The 19,888-nt window shown below is 42.2% G+C and overlaps 1 protein-coding gene across 3 annotated transcripts in view; it reads left to right on the top strand.

Annotated features, from left to right (window-relative positions):
* LOC106590054 (cadherin-10) overlaps positions 1 to 14,395 on the top strand; it is a 47,112-nt gene extending 32,717 nt beyond the window's left edge. For 2 of the 3 annotated variants that reach the window (XM_014180562.3, XM_014180564.3), the window contains 6 exons: positions 216 to 475; positions 1,629 to 1,765; positions 2,126 to 2,247; positions 2,349 to 2,457; positions 10,935 to 11,183; positions 13,297 to 14,395. In XM_014180562.3, the coding sequence (XP_014036037.1) occupies positions 216 to 475; positions 1,629 to 1,765; positions 2,126 to 2,247; positions 2,349 to 2,457; positions 10,935 to 11,183; positions 13,297 to 13,790 (1,371 nt within the window). In that variant the 3' untranslated portion in view covers positions 13,791 to 14,395. Of the gene's footprint in view, positions 1 to 215; positions 476 to 1,628; positions 1,766 to 2,125; positions 2,248 to 2,348; positions 2,458 to 2,784; positions 5,225 to 10,934; positions 11,184 to 13,296 lie in introns of those variants that run through there. The other variant, XM_014180565.3, reaches the window with a different exon arrangement.
* The last annotated feature ends 5,493 nt before the right edge of the window (positions 14,396 to 19,888 follow it).

The raw sequence follows: 19,888 nt of genomic DNA, 5'->3' as shown, positions 1-19,888 counted from the left end.
GGTATAAAGAAACTCAGATACAGTAGGTATAAAGCTGTAAGGAGATAAGTAGGGGAGCTCCGCTTTACTTTACTCATTCACTAGTTTTTATTTCAACCAATAATCGACCAAGTTTATCAACTTAAGCATCAACTTTCAGTTTACTTTCAGTTATGATAGTAAATTAATTCTATTGAATAATTATTGATAATTTATCTTTTTCATTTTCTTCATAGCAACTGGATTATGAAAAGCAAAGGACGTACTCATTCAAAGTGGAGGTGACTAACACCTATCTGGACCCCAGGTTCATGTACAGTCCAAACCCTCCTTTCAAAGATGACGCCATGGTGCGGGTGACGATAGAGGATGTGGATGAGCCGCCAGTGTTTAGCAGGAACCCTTATATCATTGAGGTGCACGAGGACACAGCCGCTGGCAGCTTTGTTGGTGTGGTGTCTGCCAGGGACCCCGATGCTGACAACAACCCAGTCAAGTAAGTAATTGTGTCTGCATGTCAAATTGCACCCTATTCCCTATGCAGTGCACTTCTTTTGGCCAGGCCCATCAGGGCACTGGTCAAAAGAGTGCACCATATAGGTAATATGGTGCCAGATGAGACTCAGACCATACATTGAACTGACCTGGCTCAGCATCTTTGTTATAAAATCTGATAATCCACAGGATTTCATTGATTGATTGATTGACTACATGTAGTTGGTTAATTATTTGACTTACTGATTGTTTATAGATATTCCCCTCGCTGAATAAAGCTGTTTTAATTTAGGTAATTTGATTGTTTCATAACCTAATGGACTATTATGGTGTAAGAAACCAAGAATAAAAGGCAGCAATAGAAATAAACAATTCCTGGTGTGGTAATAAGTCTATAACAACCATTACATTTTTGGGGGTGGAAATGTGGTTCGCTTTGCTAAATCGAATCCATCAGTGTATCCGAGTGCCAGTGTGGAGAGAGGGTGGTTGGAAGAAAAGCTAATTATTGATGGGTCCCTCCTTGTTGATGGCACTGTGAAGAGAATAGACACTGTTTATTTCCACAGAATTATGTAAGCTAACCCAGTGTGGTAGCGGCACAAAGTCAAAGTGAAAGAGCCTAATTTGCTCTATCGATTCACACTGCGCTGTTCCACACATATGGCGCCTGTCTGTCTGTGTATTTGTCTGTCTGTTGTCTCTGTGTATCTACCTGCCCATCTGTCTGCCTGCCCGTCCATCTGTCTCTCTCTCCAACATGGAGACAAGCCAGTCTCTGCTAGTGCAGCACAATGAGGAATATCAGTAGAATATATAAGTTGACGATGATAAATGAGACAGCAGTATAGAAGTATTCATTATTTCCTGACAAAGGAAATAGAAGGAGAAGAATGATGCATACTGTGTGGGCAAACATTAGGTGATTTGTAGTGTATTTTTTAATAGACTCCTGTGTTATTATGCTCTAACATAATGAATGATATTGATGGAATTCATCACAGGAGACAAGAACTGCAGCTTTATGTCTGGGGCAAAACATCATGTCCATATGATTAATTTGATTTGAATCATGTGTCGATTAGTATGGGTAAATTAAAATTAGGGACATTTGTACACAATCAAACATGATGTATTTGTATTACTCTATGCAGATACTCCATTGACCGCCATACCGATCTGGAGAGACTGTTCAACATTGATTCTGTTAACGGCACCATTACAACACTGAAAGGCCTCGACAGGGAGATGTCAAAATGGCATAACATCTCTGTTGTTGCAACTGAAATAAGTAAGATAAACATCCTCTTTTTATTACTTTTTTGGCAAAAACTCTTGTGCATGTTCGCTAAATTTTGTGGCCTTTGTTATTACACAAATTGTTGATGCTAGAGGCATTTATGCACGTTTGAAAATAGACAAAGACACATAAATGGGATGCAAAAGCTGCACATGTTCACATATACCTAGTTAAATAAAAAATTAACAAATCTGCTTATGTTCCACCCACCTGGTGTCCCAGGTCTAAAATCAGTCCCTTATTAGAGGGGAAGACATTTTTAAAAGCAGCGGAACTGACTTCAAGGTCCAGATTTAAATTTGAGGGGTCTACTGTATGGGCCTGCTAACACACATCAAACATCTTGTTTAGGTAACCCTCGCCAAACCACTCGAGTCCCAGTGTTCATCAGGGTCCTGGACGTTAACGACAATGCACCTGAATTTGCCATGTATTACGAGACATTTGTCTGTGAAAATGTCCAATCAGGACAGGTAAAGTAGACTAAGAATACTAAGAATACTAAGAATGTTGAGGAAAAGCCTGAATAAAAGTACATATGTTTTCGAATGCCTTTTTGTTTCACTATCCACAGCTGATTCAGACGATAAGTGCAGTTGACACAGATGAGCCCCTTGTTGGACATAAGTTTGTCTTCAGCATAAGCTCCTCCAATCCAAACTTCACTATCGTTGACAATGAAGGTAAACGTTAGCATTCTGTAATTCTTTATTGACTAGTAGCATTTACAAGTAGTGAATGATGCTTTGTATCTGGCCATTATCTGTTCATACTGTTCACTGCAAAAAAATGTGTTGTCATTTTTATAGTGCAATATTGGCAGCACATTTCTGTTATTTGATATAGATATGTCAAGACGTATTTGTCATTTGCATATCAATGGCCTAAAGTACCTATAATTTATTTTGAAATAGTTGAATTCACTCATGTATCTTGTATTTTCACATTTAAACATAGACCTTAAAAAAATATGTTTTATTGAATATCCGAAACATACAATATACTTGCAGTGAAGCCGCTCAACAACTACATCATACCAGTCATCCAACAGATTCCCATTCAGAGCGACACACAGAAGCATCCAGGGTCAATGCCCTGCTCAAGGGCACGTTGACAGATCTACCACCAGGCTAAAAAACGTGAACCTGAACCCTCCAAGATCCCCCCACAGTTCCCCAATAGCTGTCCCTCAACCATTCAAGACTCCTCCCACAGTCCCCCCCAGGAAGAAAAATAAAAAATACAATTAATTCCATTCCCCAACCCCCCAATGCACCAACAACCAAGAGAATGAACTAAAGAGAAAAGGGAAAAGACAGAAGAAAACAGCAAACAACAATGAAAAAAAAAATTATAAAACAAAATAATACATTTAAAACAAAGAACATCAAGGACTACTAAAATCATAACAGCAATGCCAACTGTATATGTTTGTGTGCATGTCTGGCACTATTATATGTGTGTGTTCTTGTATGTGTTAATTTGAATGAGAGTGTGTGTATATGGATGTGTACACACACCTGCACGGCATCAGCCTCAGGCAAACCGGCATTAGTTGTAAGAACACTGCCCCTCAGTGTCATTGAAATGTACTTTTTATTATGTTTTATTTTGACTTTTTTTATTACTTTTATCTTTGACCCTCATTCTATCTCCCACACAGCAACTCCACTCCCACTTGTCTCTAATTCCAATTACACATTCCAACCCTCAGTTTTCCTCAGCCTATTCCATCTATCTCTTAAACATAGACTTGCAGGTAGTGTGTTTAATTACAACATACACATTAACGTTAACATAATTTTTTACTTGCTACAGTATTACATTCATATGCTCTTTTTAGCTACCTTAGTTTAATGCACTGATTGTAAGTTGCTCTGGATAAGAGTGTCTGCTAAATGACCAAAATGTAAACACTTGCAAAGCACACTGCTGGGTATTATTCTAATGAGCTCTGACCCCAAATAAGGCCACATTTTATCAAAATACAAATAGTTTGAGAGTGGAACTCATTAGAATAATACCCAGCAGTGTGCTTTGCAAATTTTCATTTTCACATTTACATTTTGGTCATTCAGTAGACACTCTTGTCCAGACTGACTTACAGTCAGTGCATTAAACTAAGGTTGATAAATAAACACATATCACAGTCATAGCAAGTAAAACATTTCTGTAGCCATTACTGAGAATGCTGTAGTAGTTAATAATAGATTGGTCTTCAAGATTCTATGCATTTCTTGCAAGATACTTTTTGATGTATCTTTGCCCACCTCTAGGTAGTGACAAGTATGTTATTCTAATATTCACAGTAATTTGCCACCAGTGTTCTTTAAGTTAATACGGATCTGACACCATTTCTCAATTTCCGCCTAAAATTACATACCCAAATTTAACTGCCTGTAGTTCAGGACCTGAAGCAAGGATATGCATATCCTTGATTCCATTGAAAGGAAACACTTTGAAGTTTGTGGAAATGTGTAAGGAATGTAGGAGAATATAACACATTAGATCTGGTAAAAGATAATAGAAAAACAAAAAAAATACCTTTTTTTGTTGTACCGTTATCTTTGAAATGCAAGAAAAAGGCCATAATGTATTATTCCAGCCCAGGTGTAATTTAGATTTTGGCCACTAGATGGTAGCAGTGTATGTGGAAAGTTTTAGACTGATCCAATGAACCATTGCATATCTGTTCAAAATGTTGTATCAAGACTGCAAAAATGTGCCTAATTGTTTTATTAATACATTTTGTGCACTCTCCTCAAACAATAGCATAGTATTCTTTCACTATAATAGCTACTGTAAATTGGACAGTGCAGTTAGATTAACATGAATGTAAGCTTTCTGCCTATATCAGATAAGTCTGTGTCCTGGGAATTGTTTTTGTTACTTACAACTTCATGCTAATCACATTATCCTACATTAGCTCAACCGTCCCGCGGGGGGACACCGATCCCGTAGAGGTTAATGTAATATCAGAGCCATGCTACAGTAACATACTGTAAAATGTGCCTACTATATGAAAGTAAGTGCTACTGTAATCATAATATTGGTGTTTTACAGTAATTACATGGGATTGGTGTAAGCAAGTTGTCTGCTAGATATTTGCATATTACAGTATATGTATGATTATTCGTTGTTTTATATCACGTGTGCTTTTAGAGGCCTAAACAAATGCTTCCAAACTTGCCATGAGTACAATGCAAAACAGACAAAAATACAGTGCCTTGCAAACGTATTCATCACCCTTGGCGTTACAACCTGTAATTTAAATTGATTTTTATTTGCATTTCATGTAATGGACATACACAAAATAGTCCAAATTGGTGAAGTGAAATGAAAAAATGACATGTTTCAAAAAAGTATACAAAATAAGAAACGGGAAAGTGGTGTGTGCATGTATTCACCACCTTTGCACCTTTGCCAATAAATATGATATGGTGCAACCAATTACCTTCAGAAGTCACATAATTTGTTAAATAAAATCCAATTGTGTGCAATCTAAGTATCACATGATCTGAATATGTATACACCTGTTCTGAAAGGCCCCAGAGTCTGCAACACAACTAAGCAAGGGGCCCCATGAAGACCAAGGAGCTCTCCAAACAGGTCAGGGACAAAGTTGTGGAGAAGTACAGATCAGGGTTGGGTTACAAAAAAATATCTGAAACTTTGAACATCCCACAGAGCACCATTAAATCCATTATAAAAAAATTGAAAGAATATGGCTGTAACAAGGGTCGTATAAAGGGGACCAAGGCGCGGCGTGTAGAGTGCTCATACAAACAAAACGACAGCCAACAGTTCCGTCAGGTACACTTGACAAAACGGAAAACAACTACCCACAAAACCCCATAGACAAACCCCAACTTAAATATGATCTCCAATTAGAGACAACACGAACCAGCTGCCTCTAATTGGAGATCATCAAAACTCAACCTAGAACTACAAAAACAAGAACAAAACATAGAAACAAAAAACACAGACTGCCCACCCATATCACTTCCTGACCTAAATAAACAGAAAAACACAGCTCTCCTAGGTCAGAGCGTGACAGTATCCCCCTCCAAAGGTGCGGAATCCCGGCCGCAAACCTGAACCTATTGGGGAGGGTCCGGGTGGGCATCCATACTTGGCGGCGGCTCTGGTTCCGGGCGTAGAGCCCCCACCGCCCACTGATCTCCCCGGTACTGTGTGTCTGGAGGAACCAGACCGTGGATCATCGCCGGAGGCTTTGGACCGCCAACCGCCGCTGAAGACTCTGGGCTAAAGGCCGCCACTGAAGACTCTGGGCTGCAGACCGCCGTTGAAGACTCCGGGTTGCAGACCGCCATTGAAGACTCCGGACTGGGGAGTGCCGCTGGAGGCTCCGGACTGGGGAGCGCCGCTGGAGGCTCCGGATTGGGGAGCGCCGCTGGAGGCTCCGGACTGGGGAGCGCCGCTGGAGGCTCCGGACTGGGGAGCGTCGCTGGAGGGTCCGGACTGGAGAGCGTCGCTGGAGGCTCCGGACTGAGGAGCGTCGCTGGAGGCTCCGGACTGGGGAGCGTCGCTGGAGGCTCCGGACTGGGGAGCGTCGCTGGAGGCTCCGGACTGGGGAGTGTCGCTGGAGGCTCCGGACTGGGGAGCGTCGCTGGAGGTTTCGGACTAGTAACCGCTGCCATGCCATGGATCATCTCTACAGGTTCCGCACAATGAATCATCACAGGAGGCTTCTTACCATGGATGATCTCTGCAGGTGCCGGGCATGGATTATTCCTACAGGCTTCATTGCCAGGGTTTATCCCTACAGGCTCCGGACCATTTATAACCCCTTCAGGCTTTTTGCCAAGGATTATTTCTACAGGCTACGGGCCATGGATTATCTCTCGAGGCTTCGTGCCATGGAACATCCCTACAGTCTCCGGGCCATGGATCATAACTAGAGGCTTCGTGCCATGGATCATATCTATAGGCTTCGGACCATCGCTTATCACTGGAGGCTTAGATCGTGGAGCTGAAACAGGTCTCACCGGACTAGGAAGACGCACTGAGGACCGAGTGCTGAAAGCAGGCACCGGCCGTTCTGGGCTATGGAGGCGAACTGGAGGGAGAGTGCGAGGAGCAGGCACAGGACGTACTGGATTATGGAGGCGCACTGGAGGGAGAGCGCGAGGAGCAGGCACAGGACGTACTGGGCTTCAGAGTCGCACTGGAGGGAGAGCGCGAGAGGCAGGCACATGCTCACCACAATAAGCACGGGGAGTTGGCTCAGGTCTCAGTCCTAGCCCAGCCAAACTACCCGTGTGCCCCCCCAAAATAAAATTTGGGGGGCTGCCTCTCGTTCTTCCCCGGTAGGCTCCAATACCTCTCTATTACTTGGCCCCAAGTCCAGTTTCTCCTTTCTGTCCACTCCTTGTGTGACCAGGTGTCCATTTTTGCCTGGGCACGGCGCTTGATCCAATCATGGTGGGTAGTTCTGTAACAAGGGTCGTATAAAGGGGACCATGGCGCGGCGTGTAGAGTGCTCATACTTTTCTTTAATGAAACACTTAACCAAAACAACAAAACGACAGCCAACAGTTCCGTCAGGTACACTTGATAAAACGGAAAACCACTACCCACAAAACCCCATAGACAAACCCCAACTTAAATATGATCTCCAATTAGAGACAACAAAACACAGCTCTCCTAGGTCAGAGCGTGACAATGGCACCACAACAAACCTGCCAAGAGGGCTGCCCACCAAATCTTACAGACCAGGCAAGGAGGGCATTAATCAGAGAGGCAACAAAGAGACCAAAGATAACCCTGAAGGAGCAACAAAGCTCCACAACGGAGATTGGAGTATCTGTCCATAGGACCACTTTAAGCCGTACACTCCACAGAGCTGGGCTTTACAGAAGAGTGGCCAGAAAAAATAACCAAACACATTTGGTGTTCACCAAAAGGTATGTGGGAGACTCCCAAACATATGGAAGAAAGTACTCTGGTCAGATGAGACAAAAATTGAGCTTTTTGGCCTTCAAGGAAAACACTATGTCTGGCGCAAACCCAATACCTCTCATCACCCTGAGAAATTACCATCCCCACAGTGAAGCATGGTGGTTGCAGCATCATGTGGGGATGTTTTTCATCGGCAGCGACTGGGAAACTGGTCAGAATTGAAGGAAGGATGGTTGACGGTAAATATAGGGAAATTCTTGAGGGAAACCTGTTCCAGTCTTCCTGAGATTTGAGACTGGGACGGAGGTTCACCTTCCAGCAGGACAATGACCCTAAGCATACTGCTAAAGCAACACTCGAGTGGTTTAAGGGGAAACTTTTAAATGTCTTGGAATGGCCGAGTCAAAGCCCAGACCTCATTCCAATTGAGAATCTGTGGTATGACTTAAAGATTGCTGTACACCAGCGGAACCCATCCAACTTGAAGGAGCTGGAGCAGTTTTACCTTGAAGAATGGGCAAAAATCCCAGATGCTACATGTGCCAAGCTTATAGAGACATACCCCAAGAGACCTGCAGCTGTAACTGCTGCAAAAGTTGTCTCTACAAAGTAATGACTTTGGGGGGGAATAGTTATGCACTCTCAAGTTTTCAGTCTTATTTCTTGTTTGTTTCACAAGAAAAATATCGTCGTAGAAAAAAAAAAAAGTCGTAGACATGTGGTGTAAGTCAAATTATACAACCCCCCCCAAAAAAATCTATTTTAATTCCAGGTTGTACAGAAACAAAATAGGAAAAATGTCAGGTTGGTGAATACTTTTGCAAGCCACTATATCTTGGCAAATCAGTAACATTTTAAGACTAGTTACCATTGTGATCTGTTTTCTATGCACATTAAAATGCTCAGACACAACTACCACATGTCAGTTCAGTTGGTACAGCATTCTCACTAACGGGTGAATATAGCCACTTACAAGGCACGCCTCAAAATATGATAATAAGCCAGCGATTCTTTCCCCTCCCACACATTTCTTTCCACAATGCACCATAATTTACATAATGCTTCAGTAAATATAGAACAAACAGCAATACAGTACTTTATTGTTAAATTGTATTGTAATACATTCACAACAATCGCGAACATTGAATATGTAATTACTGTATATATTACAGCACACCAATTCATATTTGGTGTTTTATATTACTTGCACTTGTAGAGACCTTAACAAAGGCTTCTAAACTGGCAATGACTACAGAGCAAAACAGATCAAGAGGACATAGTTAAACACGCAACCATTACAGGTTTGAGATTTACTGCCTCTCCGATCTGTCCTCTACACATATCAGGGTGACCTGAGGTACCAGAACGCATGAAAAAATCACCTTTATAATAGGATTATTATCGCTTTTGCGTACTGTCAACTGCGTTTATTTTCAGCAAACTTAACATGTGTAAAAATTTGTATGAACATAATAAGATTCAACAACTGAGACATAAACTGAACAAGTTCCACAGACATGTGACTAACATAAATGGAATAATGTGTCCCTGAACAAAGGGGGATCAAAATCAAAAGTAACAGTCAGTATCTGGTGTGGCCACCAGCTGCATTAAGTACTGCAGTGCATCTCCTCGTGGACTGCACCAGATTTGCCAGTTCTTGCTGTGAGATGTTACCCCACTCTTCCACCAAGGAACCTGCAAGTTCCCGGACATTTCTGGGGAGAATGGCCCTAGCCCTCACCCTCCGATCCAACAGGTCCCAGATGTGCTCAATGGGAATGAAATCCGGGCTCTTCGCTGACCATGGCAGAACACTGACATTCCTGTCTTGCAGGAAATCACGCACAGAATGAGCAGTATGGCTGGTGGCATTGTCATGCTGCAGGGTCATATCAGCATGAGCCTGCATGAAGAGTACCACATGAGGGAGGAGGATGTCTTCCCTGTAATGCACAGTGTTGAGATTGCCTGCAATGACAACAAGCTCAGTCCGATGATGCTGTGACACACTGCCCCAGACCATGACATACCCTCCACCTCCAAATCGATCCCGCTCCAGAGTACAGGCCTCGGTGTAACGCTCATTTCTTCGATGATAACCGCAAATCTGACCATCACCCAAGGTGAGACAAAACCGCGACTCGTCAGTGAAGAGCACTTTTTGCCAATCCTGTCTGGTCCAGCGACGGGGGGTTTGTGGCCATAGGCGATGTTGTTGCCGGTGATGTCTGGTGAGGACATGCCTTACAACAAGCCTTCAGTTCAGCCTCTTTCAGCCTACTGCGGACAGTCTGAGCACTGATGGAGGGATTGTGCGTTCCTGGTGTAACTCAGGCAGTTGTTGCCATCCTGTACCTGTCCCGCAGGTGTGATGTACGGATGTACCGATCCTGTGCAGGTGTTGTTACACGTGGTTGCCACTGCGAGGACAATCAGCTGTCTGTCCTGTCTCCCTGTAGCGCTGTCTTAGGCATCTCACAGTACAGACATTGACATTTATTTCCCTGGCCACATCTGCATTGCTCATGCCTCCTTGCAGCATGCCTAAGGCAAGTTCACACAGATGAGCAGGGACCCTGGGCATCTTTCATTTGGTGTTTTTCAGAGTCAGTAGAAAGGCCACTTTAGTGTCCTGTTTTCATAACTGTGACCTTAATTGCCTACCGTCTGTAGCTGTTAATGTCTTAACGACCGTTCCACAGGTGCATGTTCATTCATTGTTTGTGGTTCATTGAACAAGCATGGGAAACAGTGTTTAAACCCTTTACAATGAAGATCTCTGAAGTTATTTGGATTTTTACGAATTATCTTTGAAAGACAGGGTCCTGAAAAAGGGACATTTCTTTTTTTGTTGAGTTTATTTGCTGAGCCTACAGGCTGATTAGTGTTCTCTTTTCCGCATGAACCATTTGCTTTCCAATCTGTATTTGAAATATTGTGAAAGGCCTGTTTTGGCAGCATGTCATTTTACAGCAGTGTAGCGGAGTGCCATTGAGCCCCCAAAATGCATTGCTCTTTACAGTACTGTATCGTAATATATAATTACAGTAGCTAACTGTACATTTGTTGCTGTAAATTTACAGCAATTTGTTACAGTGATGGTGTGAGATGTATTATATACTTTTTTGAAACCTGCAACGATACAAGATTTAGGGGGACCATTTGTTCAAAACATTACAAACTACCTTTCATTTCTCATATCCCCCATTTCTTTCCTCTGCAATCCACCCCTTAGATAACACAGCCAGGATCCTGACTCGGAGGGCAGGATTCAGCCGGCGTGAGATGAATACCTACCTACTGCCCGTGGTGATCTCGGACAATGACTACCCTATCCAGAGCAGCACCAGCACTTTGACTGTGAATGTGTGTGCCTGCGACAGCCGGGGGAACATGCAGTCCTGCAACACTGAGGCTCTGCTGTCTGCCGGGCTGAGCACTGGAGCTCTGGTGGCTATCCTGCTCTGTGTCATTATCCTCTTGAGTAAGTATTACTATCAATTACACTGGTACAGACAGTCAACGGCTTTGTGTAGAGCCCATAAGGCTCTGTTCAAATGTAGTGAACTATAGGGAATATGGTGCCATTTGGGAGATGCCCAAATCAGAGTCAGAGCACTCAACTAGTCTTCTTAAGTCTAAACACACGGTAAAGTATAACCCACCTATCCAATTCACGTATTACAAAGTGGAAGCAATTATTATGGGCTGTGTTGGACTCTACCACAAATAACTATACTGCACTGTGCTGAACAGGTCTGTAGCCACAAAGTCCTTTGACAGCACTTAAATCCACTGTGCTACTTCTGTGACTCTACACCTTCTTCTTTGTGTGTGTTCCTTTCATCATCATTCTTCATCTAAAGATAGTTGAATGTAGGACCACTCGCTGAGGCATACTTTGCTGGCTGCTTGTGTAAATACAGTGTGTTTCCTCATGAAAATGGTGCAGGGGGATGAAAGCTTTCATTAGTGGATATATCCACTTGACAAAAAGGTTTGTGTTTTTCCGTGCTAAAGTAGGTCACATGCTATTTCCTGACTTCCTAAAGCACCACTTCAGCCCCCTTTGTGAGCTAATGCGGTATTGTAAATGCACACAGTGCAAAACTGCAAGTATGCATGTCATTTTCCAAGGCAAAAAGCTAAAATATGTAGTGCTTATGTTCAAGGGTATATCAATAAGTAATGGCCAAAAAACTGACTTTGAACCTGGTACTGCACTTGGCCATGCATAACCCCAGTGCCACCAAAACAGCATCATATAGGAGGAGCCTATTTAAGATGTTGATCAATTCAATTATCCCATTAAAAGTCATGACAGTGACCTAACGGCAACATACATATCCACTGAGTTTTCTTTGTGTACTTCACTTCACATCGTGCCTAAGAACAGCCCTTAGCCCTGTGTTATACACAATATTACACAGGTTCTAATGTGCCTGAGTGTGTTTGCTAATCTTCCTCCTCGCGATACTGCAGAGACCCAGCTCATCTATTGATGTGTTCACCTCTTCATGTGTATGCTATCTTTCTTTCACAAACACCTGTTTCATGATCTCCACTTAACTAGAATCATGTTTGCATCCTCGCCTAGCAACTGATTCCTCGCTAGCAAATTAAGTATTGACATTTCTTCCACTGCATGCCTGTTCCTCCTCACAGTCTCCCTTCACTTGTCTGTCTCACACTGAAGAGAGCTCAACTGTAGCTCTGGCTTCTGGCTCACTCAGATTGGAAGTGATGAAGGTTGAACCCCATGCTTGCCTTTTGAGCGAAATATCATGACATCTGCTCATTATCCAATGGTTCTCGCTTGAACCCCTATAACAGGCTGTCTAATTCACCTCTACTATGCCTCCGACAGACAGGCAGGCAGGCAGTAGGCACTGAGCTGGAACGGTTTGCCCTCCTGCTTCTCCTCCTCTTCGCCACCCCAAACCGCCCAAAACCACAGCATGGGTCAGTCAGAAAGGTCTGGTCACAGGGCCCCTAAAGAGCCCCTCCTGCAGAGAGAGCTTTATAATTAACACCTAGGTGGGAGGCAGGTAGAGCACTACAGCACCTGCTGAGAGGTGGAAAGAGGAGGAGGAGGAAGAGGAGGAGGAGGGAGTAACACTGGCTGGCTGGAATTATTTTAGCTATTTTTGCTCCTTTTTCATGAAAATAATGAGCTGTACCCCACAGAAATCCCACACTCTCATAGCGCCACTCTCTGGATGCAAATTTCTGCTCATGCTGGCAAGTTTTGATTAAAAGTCCTGCTCAGAAATGAAAATATGGTAAGATGCATTTAATCATGTGTGTAAGTGTAGTCTGACTTGAGAGAGAAAAAAAGGAGGCACTCTTTCAAGTGCTACAGCTTTTCTACAGTGAATGTGAAGTTAAGTGGAAAAGAGAAAGAAAATCTTTTCTGCTGAATCTTTAATAAAAGGAGGTGAGTGCCCGCGGGCAGTGCAGCGGATTTATCACTGATAGCAAATACGTCTTTCTCTCTTCTGTGCATTTCTGAGTCTCCTTAATGCATGACACATGTATCGAAGCCCACTCCTCTCCCATCTCATACTCAAGTTCTTCTCACTCTTTGTTGTCTATAGTGATCGTGGTGCTGTTCGCTGCCCTGAGGAGGCAACAGAGGAAGAAGGAGCCTCTGATCATCTCCAAAGAGGATGTGAGAGACAACGTCGTCAGCTACAACGATGAAGGAGGCGGAGAGGAGGACACCCAGGCCTTTGATATTGGCACGCTGCGCAACCCAGAGGTGATGGACGCTAACAAGCTGCGCAGGGATATCATCCCAGAGATGCTATTTCCCTTCCAGAGGACATCACCTATAAAGGATAACACCGACGTCAGAGAATTCATTCATGGGAGGCTCCATGAGAACGACTCGGACCCCACCGCGCCGCCCTACGACTCCCTGGCCACCTACGCCTATGAGGGGAGCGGCTCGCTAGCCGAGTCCCTCAGCTCCCTGGAGTCTGGATGTGTGGAGGGGGACCAGGAGTACGATTACCTCAGCAACTGGGGACCCCCGTTCAAAAAACTAGCAGATATGTATATAGGGAAGGACATGGTGAGAGAAACCTAGATCACAATTAGGCCTATACGAAAGCAGCTCATCATCAACGTCATGTCTCAATAATCTCTCTCACACACTTTCCTGCCACTCATCCATTGATTCATATGAATGGTCAAGTAGATTTCAAGACTTGAACATTACACTCAATACTGGTGGTGACATTTCTCACAGTTTTACTGTTTTTGGTATAATCAGAAAAGATGCCTTTGAATTTTAGGAAATTTTGTGAACAATGGTGTGGACAATGTGTTTTGTAAATGAGGAAGGAGATAGTAGTCTTGTATACTATCAATGTTTAATGGGAAAACATATTAATGAAAAAAAGTTTAAAAAAAATAGCTTTTCCTGCAAATTACATTTGAAATAGATACATGTATGAACTGTTTTTCCATGATGGACATACTATATCCTATTCACTATCTTTGTTTGACAAACAATGTTCATGTGAACGGTTGATAAGGTTTATTCATCAAACTGTGGATCCATTTCATCATAGGTGTACAATGTAATAAGGACGTATACGTTGTAGGGTAACTGTTACACACTGAATTCATGTTGTTTGAATGCCAAGTCATATTGTTTTATATTTATATTTTTATACTTATTTTATTAATAAAAATAAATAAAAAAACACTTCACTTTTTCCCTATTTTTCCATAGATAAGTGCATAGTTCATGCCTTGGCCTCTATAAAATATAAAATATACAATGATACATCATATCAGTGGAATTTGGTAGCATCGCTGTTCAGCAGATGATGAATATTGTAAATCTTACACGGCCACATCTGAACTACAGGAAACTGTACGTGAGCTACAACCAGTGGTGATTTTAGCATGTAACTCTTGGTGTGGCAAAAAATATATAATGTGGGATGCATGCCAGCAAAGCCACTACACAGCACAGCACTAAACAATACATTAATTGCACTATAACGGTGACAAATGGTGCCCACAAACTGTTAGGGCCTACATAAAGCTGTCCCAACAGCAGAGTCCCAACAGCACTCCCAACACCTTACAACTGCTACACCTGGCTATAAGCGGAGACTTGTCTGGCAGCGAAACAGTTCATTCATCCTCATTTACTGCCTTTTAAAAAACATAGCTGATATGGCTGACTTGCTTAAACAAATGTGGTTTCTACTGACAATTGAGATGTACAAACTATGGCATAAAGGGACGACAAGCGGATAAGAGACAATTTCGATTAAGACATTAATGAGCGTGCGACGACGGACAAGGTCAATATAACTATTTGTTCAGCACTTTTGAAATGTACAGCGACAGCATTCAGAACATGGGCCGTTCTTACAGTGAACTACCTGTACAGTCGTGGCCAAAAGTTTTGAGAATGACCCAAATATTAATTTCCACAAAGTTTGCTGCTTCAGTGTCTTTAGATATTTTTGTCAGATGTTACTCTGGAATACTGAAGTATAATTACAAGCATTTCATAAGTGTCAAATGCTTTTGTTGACAATTACATGAAGTTGATGCAAAGAGTCAACATTTGCAGTGTTGGCCCTTCTTTTTCAAGACCTCTGCAATCCGCCATGGCATGCTGTCAATTAACTTCTGGGCCACATCCTGACTGATGGCAGCCCATTCTTGCATAATCAATGCTTGGAGTTTGTCGGAATTTGTGGGTTTTTGTTTGTCCACCCGCCTCGTGAGGATTGACCACAAGTTCTCAATGGGATTAAGGTCTGGGGAGTTTCCTGGCCATGGACCCAAAATATCGATGTTTTGTTCCCCGAGCCACTTAGTTATCACTTTTGCCTTATGGCAAGGTGCTCCATCATGCTGGAAAAGGCATTGTTCGTCACCAAACTGTTCCTGGATGGTTGGGAGAAGTTGCTCTCTGAGGATGTGTTGGTACCATTCTTTATTCATTGCTGTGTTCTTAGGCAAAATTGTGAGTGAGCCCACTCCCTTGGCTGAGAAGCAACCCCACACATGAATGGTCTCAGGATGCTTTACGTTTGGCATGACACAGGACTGATGGTAGCGCTCACCTTGTCTTCTCCAGACAAGCTTTTTTCCAGATGCCCCAAACAATCGGAAAGGGGATTCATCAGAGACAATGACTTTACCCCAGTCCTCAGCAGTCCAATCCCTGTACCTTTTGCAGAATATCAGTCTGTCCCTGATGTTTTTCCTGGAGAGAAGTGGCTTCTTTGCTGCCCTTCTTGACACCAGGCTATCCTCGAAAAGTCCTTGCCTCACTGTGCGTGCAGATACACTCACACCTGTCTGCTGCCATTCCTGAGCAAGCTCTGTACTGGTGGTGCCCCAATCCCGCAGCTGAATCAACTTTAGGAGACGGTCCTGGCGCTTGCTGGACTTTCTTGGGTGCCCTGAAGCCTTCTTCACAACAATTGAACCACTCTTCTTGAAGTTCTTGATGATCCGATAAATGGTTGATTTAGGTGCAATCTTACTGGCAGTAATATCCTTGCCTGTAAAGCCCTTTCTGTGCAAAGCAATGATGATGGCACATGTTTCCTTGCAGTTAACCATGATTGACTGGGATGTACCCAAACAAAAGAGTGAGGGTAAACCTCGTAGAATGACACGGGACGAGACCCGTAATACACAATGCACAAAACACGTAGCACAGGCTGAGACAACGCATAGGTACTCACACGACCAACGGACATGGGAACAATAATTGACAACCCAATTGGGGAAACAAAGGGCACATTTATACAAACACAACCAGTGAGGAATTGGAACCAGGTGTACGTAATGACAGTTCAGTGCAGCCTAGAAGGCCGGTGAAGTCGACCTCCGGAAATGGTGAACAAAATGAGCAGCAGTACCGGGGGGATCAGTGACAACTGATTCCTTCCAAACCAGTCATTGTTGAATTTGCAATTTCCAACTTGTTGGGTAATGTTTATGTCCAATGGCCGATGAGCACCGATACGTTTTATCTATAATTTCTCTTTATTATTTCTCTTCCCATGAGAAGGATTAAAAAGGATTTGCCAGTAGATTGTCGATTTGATTCATGATGATGACTGCTAGCTAAGATTTTGAAAGTAAGATGTTTACATCTCCAATCAAAGCTACTGTACATTCAACGGATTTGACGCCATTTTATCTGTTGCCAATGATCTTGAGCCTTCTTGGAAGGACTCTTCTAATGTAACTCTATGGCAGGACCCAAAGGGCTTAAATGTTTGATGTCTACTCTTACTAAGGACTTAGACTTGTGACGTAGTGTCCCCATGAGTGACGAACACTGAGCCAATCACGGGGCAATGCTCCTATTTTCTGTTGGCTTGCCCCACCACCACAGAAAGCACTGAGCTAGGCTGAAACACCTGCATTTTGGAGCTGCCTTACTCAAGAAAACAAAAAAAGAGACCATGTTTGCATCCTGCTTTATTAACTCAATTATATATATATTTTTATATTGTGACACGCATTTTTTTTATATATAATTTATAAGAGCTATTTTTTGTTGTTGCTAACAATGTGGGGCTCAAACCAGGTGGGGCTCTGCTAGGGAGGCATTTTATAAGATGATCAACAGCTCTTGACTCTCCATTTGTGGACATATTTTCTCTTGTTGAATTAGTTCTCTTTTCCCCCCATCCAATTTATTACATTCCAGTTATCTTTCTCTCTCTTCCCTCTGAGGTTACACACAACATTAACTTCCTACTTGTTTAGTCCAAGCACAATTATGGATAATGTTGCTGTATGCATATTTTGAAACGAGTGGAATCAAATCCAATATAGCAAATGGCTGTGTCCCAAAATGGCACCCTATTCCCTCATGGTGGGTAAACTCTTTGAAAAAAGGGTTCCAAAGGGGTTATTTGGCTGTCCCCATAGGAGAACCCTTTTTGGTTCATGGTAGAACCCTTTTTGATTCCAGGTAGAACCCTTTCGGGTTCCATGTAGAACCCTCTGTGGAAAGGGTTTTACATGGAACCAAAAAGGGTTCTTCAAACTGTTCTCCTATGGGGACAGCCAAATAACCCTTTTAGGTTCTAGATAGCACCCTTTTTTCTAAGAGGACACAGACAATGCAGAGTACTCAGATTTACAAACATAAATCAGGAGTTTAACTAAATATATAATCTACTTACCGCACAAACCGCAGTCCAAGCCGCAGTCCAAGCCGCAGTCCAAGCCGCAGTCCAAGCCGCAATCCAAGCAGCAGTCCAAACTTTGAAGTATAGCTGTGGGGTTGGTCATGATTAGTTTTACAATATAATAATGTTTTATCTCTGAAGTGCCGTTCCTTATGGCAATACAACATGGTTACTCATGAAGTCTCCATGGTTAGCTAACATCTCATCATTCTCATGCTAATACTAATAGTATTAGCAGTAATAGTATTACTATTCCTCCAGCAAGATGGTGTCTTATTTATGATAGACACACTGACTACTATGGACAATGTCGGAATCTATGGCAGTAATAGTACACAGTCATTTACCAGATTTTATCCAAACTGACTGACTGTAAATATCACACCCCTTTCCACAGTGAATAAAAATCAAGTAACATTCTACCTTTCCTTTTTAATTGAATTGATGCCTTATCCAGGAATATACTACATCTGTAGAAAAACATTATGTCATTATTGGAGCCACCCAAGACATTTGATTAAAAGCACAATCAGAGCTGTAGTTTCAGAACAAAGAGGGGGACTTCCTGACTCTACTGAGAGACCCGACCAATACTACAGTATGCCTTTCTGAATAATGCATTTGGGCAGAGAGACAAGCCAAGGTGACTGCAAAGACGTGCCACTGTCACTGGCCATTACCTTTAGACTTGGATTGCATCCCAAATGGCACCCTATTCCCTATATAATGTACTATATCTGGTCAAAAGTAGTGTACTATAAAAGGAATAAGGTGCCATTTTGGACACAAGGGAGGTAATATGGCGCACTATGAATCGTCCATGTCGTTTGTAGCCAAAAATGTTGCATTAATATTCCAAGCACCACGTCAGTACTATGCAACATTAGTTATGGTGTGATATCAATGCTGTGAAGTGGGAAAGACCTATATCTAAGGTCAATGTATTTTCCATTATATTTAGTGAGGTAGTCTGATTATAAGTATTATGTGTAGCAGCTAGCCTAGTCAGCACAGTGAAGTTACACTTTACCAGTCTATGACGTTTGGATGCTGACGTAATAGAGGCCTATGGGTTGTTCTTGAATTGCGGAGGCATTTTCAGTCCTTCACCTTAGGAACCATGAAAAACACTTTAAAATGAAAAATAGTTATACATCATACATTCAACTGTTTATCATTGATACAACATAATCCAGTAATTTAAAGTGCAAAACATTATGCATTGTTTAAAATTGTCTTGTCCCAGTAGTGACTGAGTAGAGTTGCAGTGACATGTTTTGGGGATTTAGAGATATCTATCTATTATTTTGAACACTAGAAAGTAAAAGAGTATTTCATATATAGTGTAGATCAATAAAAAACAAAGAAGGCTTTTAAAATACCTACTTTTTCTTTACAAATATAAAAGGTGTCTCTCAGTTTTATGTCATTGGTGTTACGACCTTGAAAATCATCCATTACAAAGATACACAAGGAGCTTGAGCATTCCCTCCAGTGGCAAACTGTTACTGGGGGAGGGGTCTATATTAAATACAATTATTGCCTAATTGCACCCTTTTAGTTTGCCATACATTTTAGGATTCCATTTATCATTTGGGGTTTCTAAATCCAAGTGTCACTTGGTGTTACTCAATGTTAATAAAGGGAAATGACATTGTGAGAAAAATGATTAATTATATATGTTTAATGGGTTAATGACCTTAGCTTTGAGAATATGTGGCCTCTATTTCCAAAAACCTAAATTTACCTGAAATGTATCATTGATGTGACCATCATTGGTGTTACTACTCCTACTGGTGGCACAATGTTATCATAATGGTAAAAAGGTCATTCAGCTACCATATTAGGTAAGTTAGAATGGGAAGATGCATTTAAATTTGGCAAAATCTAGGAAAAATGTGCTAAACATTTTTTCTTTATTTCTTGCCATACCCAAATGCCACCACAATTCAAGAACTTTCTAAAGGTACTGTATGTACTGTAATAAGCCATAAGG

This window comes from Salmo salar, chromosome 29 (assembly GCF_965601325.2).
Source record: "Salmo salar chromosome 29, fSalSal1, whole genome shotgun sequence".
Lineage (NCBI taxonomy): Eukaryota > Metazoa > Chordata > Actinopteri > Salmoniformes > Salmonidae > Salmo > Salmo salar.
This window is presented reverse-complemented; position numbering and strand designations above follow the sequence as displayed.